The following is a 5,602-nucleotide window of genomic DNA, read 5'->3' as shown; positions in this document are numbered from 1 at the left end:
CGCATTAGGCTTATTTGGGTTCCGGGACACAGCGACATTGGGGGGAACTGCGTGGCTGACGAGCTGGCGAGGGAAGGAACCCGTGAAACGTTACTACCTAATAAAGAGCGGCTGGGGGTGCCATTGATCGCTTGCGGTTCGCTCTTGGATAAATGGGCCTCATGTCAGCTCAGCGAACGCTGGGCGAATACCATGACATGTGCGATCGCAAGGTCCTTTTGGCCGAGTGTGGACCGGGGGCGATCGAGGGCACTCCTCACACTCACAAAGCCACAGCTATCACTTCTGGTGGGGGTTTTAACGGGTCACTGTCCTATCGGTATCCACGCAGTTAGGCTGAACATTCTGCCGGACCCTTTATGTCGCTGTTGCCTGGAAGATGACGAGGTAGAATCACCTCAACACTACCTTCTTAGGTGCCCAGCGTTTGCGAGGCTAAGGTTGAAGTACTTTGGCTCTCACTTTCTAAACAGCCCCGAGGAGCTCTGGTGCATTGAGATCAGCCGTATTAGTAAATACATAATCGGCTCGGAGCGTTTTAACGATAAAGTTTAGGGGGCCTTTCCAAATTGTGGTATCACAAAGGACAATCTTACATTGTCTTAGTGAGCTCCGGTTACAAGGGGCTGCCACCTTACCTAACCTAACCCCTCCAGCGGTTTTAACTTCGGCGAAACGGATCTGACCATCTTTGGCGGGGAATACTCGAGTAACTGGACCTTTTTGCCACTGGCTACGTGGCTGCATGGTGTCACATATTAACACCAAGTCATTCACTTTTAGGGGCTCCACTTCTTCCTGCCATTTTTGACGCAAGAGCAATTGTGGTAAATAATGCCGTATCCACTGTTTCCAAAATCTGTCTTTTAGGCTTTGAGCTATGCGCCATTGTTTTCTTAGGCATAATTTTCCATCTACTGGTTGCGGAGTTTGCGTCGAATTTGAGCACCCCAACAGAAAATGATTCGGGGTTATCGGATCGTCTTCTTCCGATGACAATGGTACTTCTGTTAGCGTCGTTTCACTATGTGAATTAGTCGCTCCCAACAGTCTCCAGAACTTGGATTAGAAGGACAATTGAACTTCCAGTCTATACCGCGCTTGGATACATCACTCAAAATACGTTCGAAATCTTAAATACGTTCTGGCGCTTTCAGCTCCCACTGGGCGCCTATGAAATTTGTACCATTATCGCTTGTGATACGTACCGGAGTTCCGCGGCGGTTTACAAAATTGCGTAAGCATATTAGGAAAGCATCTGTTGACAAGTCGTGCGCAAGTTCTAGATGAGCCGCCCTTATGGTGAGGCACGCTTCTCTCTTCGGCGCCCTATCGCTACGTTGACGCAAAGGGCCTGACGTATGGTGTAATTCGGTCTTCAGGCAACTGACTCATTAATGGTGGTTTAGGTGTGGCTCTGTCAATTCGGCATTGTGAACAACTTCGTTGTACGACTTTCAATAGGGACTTAGCGTGTGAAAACCAATATTTCTGACAAACCTCACTTAAAATTACTGCAACATTCTGGTGGTGATACTGTTGGTGGTATTGGCGCATAATAAGCTGTGAGACGATGTGTTTCGACGGCATCGGTCTCCTAGCTTCTTTCGGCAGACATGTAGCCTCGTCTATGCGCCCCCGCAACCTCATAACACCTTCATTGTCAATGTACGGCGATAATGCACGAATAGTACTATGTTTAGGAACGTGTTTCCATTTCTCAAGTTCGGCGAACTCTTCGGCGTAAACTTTGTGCTAGACTTCTCTGATTATATACTTTTCGGCTTTCTCAAGTTCGGAGACGGTCAGTGCTGAGGCGTTGTTGTTTTCGTGCCCACGACGTAGAAACTTGTTTACGGCTTGATAAACCAATGCCATCACCCGTCTCAACTTGAAGAAAGAAGAAAATCGATTAAATTGTAGTAGTGAATCTTTTACCTCCGCAAGTGCAACAAGACACGGCTGCACTTCCTCCTCAAGCTGAACTGGCATGGGGCTGCAAAGCGTAGGTGGCCAATGCTCGACTGGATCCCGCAGGAAATCCGGACCTCTTAACCATGGGCTGTATTTTTCGGCTTTAGGTGGCCATATTGGACGAGTAGCGATGTCGGTCGTGTTTTTATCTGTAGGTACCCAGCGCAATTGAGAAGGATTCAACGATGACAAAATTTTTTATTATGCGATGACCAACGTATGGCTTAAACTTTCTGTCTCTTGAATTCACCCATTGTAACAGCGTTTGCGAATCTGTCCAGAACGTGACTTCTTCTGGTTGAATACTATGACCTTGACCAATGACTTTGGCAAGTTGAACACCCAGTACATCAGCTTGCAATTCCAGTCTGGGCACCGAGAGGAGCTTCTGAGGTGCACACCTGGTTTTACCGGCAATAAAGGCAACGTCGATATTTTGTGCTCTGGCAATACGAAAATACCCAGCTGCGGCAAATGCAACTTGACTGGCGTCTACAATTATGTGAAGCTGAACTGATGTTGGCGACTGCAGTAGTAGCGGTTCACCTTGACCTCGTTGATGCGTTTAAATTCACCCCACCAGGCAAACCATTTATGTTGAAGTTGATATGGCAATATTTCGTCCCATTCGATGCAACTCTTCCACACCTCTTGAATCAGTATCTTGGCGAATAACAGGAAATCGGCGAGAATACCGACGGATCAAAAACTGACATTACGATGCTCAAAAGTTCGCGTTTCGTAGGTACGCGTACACCTTCTAGTACTGACTTTGGAATGCGCTGAAATTTGAACTTGAACTCAAACGAATCGGTCGGGGTATTCCAATACATTCCCAACACCTTTTCGCAACTACTTTGGCATTCTAAATTTACGTGGTGGGATACGGCTTCGGCGTCGGTATTCAAGCTGATTTCAAGTTCTTTGATATTGGATACGAAAGATCGAAGCTGAAAACCTCCTTCGGCGTGGACGAATTTAACCTCCTTGCAAAAGCGCAAATACCAATTGAAACATGACTGCATACCTACTTCGTCTGGAAAGTTTTCTGGCGTAACCATTTTGTATATATTTAGCAATTTCTTCTTTGTACTTGGCGGAAAACCCTTCATCTAGGCGCATTTTCTTCTCAATACCCAACAGTCGTTTGAAAGCCATAGCAAAGCTGTTCGGAAGTGCTGGTGGAACACTTTTCCACAGTAAACCGGTTTCAAAGCGCTTACCGATGAGACGTGTGTTAGCTTCCAGCCTCTTACGAGCGTGTTGATTGTCTTCTGACTCTAGTTGCTTCGTTGACTCATTGTTGACACCAAAGTTATCAGCGGCGAAATATTCTGCAACCAGTTCATGTAGCGAGTCCAAGTTGTTCTTTTCTCGAATATGTAGTACCACAGGCGTTGTAATTGGCGATCGGGTTGAACCGTAGGCTATCCAACCCAGCTTTGTATTAATGGCTACTGGGTTTCCGCTGCCAGCTTGTACTGTTGTGGACGGCACACTTAAATACATATTGTCTAAACCTAACAGCAACGATGGTTTGACTTGATGATAATCCTCTAATGGCAAAATCTTCAAATGGCTATAATCTGCTTTACGGAAGGACTGTTCTGGTAAATCGAGGTTACGAATAGTGCAAATATTATGTAGCGTGTACGTCGCTGTTGTACATCTGCCCTGTATTTCAACAGTCACTTTTGGCGACTCTTCAGTCGTACACTTTTGTCCATACCATTGTAAAGTCAGGGGCTGCTTACGTCCTTTGAGACCCAATCTTGTGGCTACGCTATCTTCTAGTAGTGATATAGCTGATCCTTCATCAACCATGGCATACAAATCTTCTTTACCGTTCGGTCCGAATAGCGATACTGGCACATGTTTAAAAAACTGGCTATTTCGATGTTTGGCTTCTCTGCAATTAAGTACAGGCTGAGTTGCAGCGCGACTTTGTGCTGCGGACGGCGCAGAACTTGAACTCGAGGCTTCATGTAAACTTCGATAATGATAGCGGCGGCAGGCGTTAACGTCACAAAACTTTTTTGAACGGCAGTTAGATGTGTTGTGTCCTTTACGCAGGCACAAGAAACAAAGCTGCGGGATTTCACCTTTTCCCAACGATCACGAACACTCATTGACTCATTGAAAGTTTGACAATCTCTAATCGAGTGTGCCCCATCGCACACATAACACTTAAAACTGGCTACGTGATCCTGTTGACGCTCACTTCCGACTAACATTACACGACGAGATGGCTGTTGATGTGGCGTTAGCTGCTGACTTCTCATAACTGCGGTTGACGGGGGCATTAGGCAGACAACTCGGGCAAGGGCACTTAACCACTGTGAAAATTATTTAATTGTAGCGTACGGCTTTATATTCACTGCACGCCTGGTCCACTCATACTGCTTGCTGGGTGGTAGCTTGGTTACAAGTTGCTCTAAAAGTGTAGTATTATTTAGGTGGTGCTCACATTTTGCTGAAGTTAGAACGCAACAATATTTCGTGTTTTTGTTGAAAATGATAAAATTTGTTCAACCTTGTTTTCAGCTATGTTCGGAAACCGGTGAATTTTGCTTAGCTGACTTCTTACCAAGAGGTCTGGCCGACCAAATTGAAACTCAAGCTCCGTGATGGCATTTGGCACGTCTTCGGGGTATATCAGCATCGAAGCTACCGTTTCTTTCGCACGGCCCACCAGGCACTTGTGAAGCCACATTAAATTCTGCCGGTTGCTATAACGAAACGCTTCGGTCGTGTCTTTAAAATTAGCCAAGAAGAGCGGTCACTCTTCTGTATTACCCGAAAACGTAGGCAAGTCGTATAGTTTCTTAACTGACTCACTAGCTTCCACCAATGTATTTTGGGCGGACCGTTCTGGCCTAATTTCGGACGTAGTTTCACTTGCCTGTTGTGTTGCTGCCGCTGGATGTACATCTAATTCAATGTTATTTCGCAGCCTCTCTATATCACGTTGACTCTCCTCTGTAACCGTCTTCAATTGCGCGACAGCATTCGTTAGAGCGTTAAGGCTGGCTACAATCGCTGAAAATTGTCCACCTTGTGCACCATCATTAACTCCACCATCGCCGTCCATTTGTTCACGTTGCGATCTGTCTTGATGTCTTAAATTGTAATTGCTACCCGGCATAATATTCGCTCACCAAACGTGTAAATTCAGCGAACCTTAAAAAGTCGAACTTTTATTAAGCCCCACTCTCGCAAGCATAAACCAAAAAACTTTCGATTTGATGCAACTGTACAACCTTACCGATACAGCCAGCCACTTTACCCAAACCTTATTTGGAATCACCATGAAAAAAACCGCTTTGCAAAAAAACTCCAGCTTTTATTAGTACAACCGTTTTGCGAAAATTAACTGCTATGATGACGAACCGCTTTACAACAACTCCAACTGCTATGACGATGAACCGCTTTACAATAACTCCAACTGATCTGACGATGAACCGCTTTACAAAAAAAACTCCAACTCGTATAACTCTGTTTTACAGCTAGCCGACATCACTTTATTTGAAGAACAGCAAAATTTGGAAAGGTAATGTAGAGGCAAATAGGCGACGACAAAACAAAAACTTGGACAACATGTAAAATTATAAACTTTGATTGTATGTAT

At 45.2% G+C, this 5,602-nt stretch overlaps 1 protein-coding gene across 1 annotated transcript; it reads right to left on the bottom strand.

Moving 5' to 3' along the window:
• Positions 1–3,005: 3,005 nt before the first annotated feature.
• On the bottom strand, positions 3,006–4,256 carry LOC108363670 (uncharacterized; the record flags this gene model as incomplete). The annotated part of the gene is made up of 2 exons (XM_017617102.1): positions 3,902–4,256; positions 3,006–3,839 (listed from the first exon to the last, which is right to left on the bottom strand). Coding segments are annotated over exons 1-2 (1,189 nt in total), but the record flags the coding sequence as incomplete, so codon positions are not given.
• Between the last annotated feature and the right edge of the window lie 1,346 nt (positions 4,257–5,602).

Source organism: Rhagoletis zephyria, unplaced genomic scaffold, assembly GCF_001687245.7.
Source record: "Rhagoletis zephyria isolate East Lansing unplaced genomic scaffold, Rhagoletis_zephyria_1.1 Rzeph_scaffold_01332, whole genome shotgun sequence".
Classification (NCBI taxonomy): domain Eukaryota; kingdom Metazoa; phylum Arthropoda; class Insecta; order Diptera; family Tephritidae; genus Rhagoletis; species Rhagoletis zephyria.
This window is presented reverse-complemented; position numbering and strand designations above follow the sequence as displayed.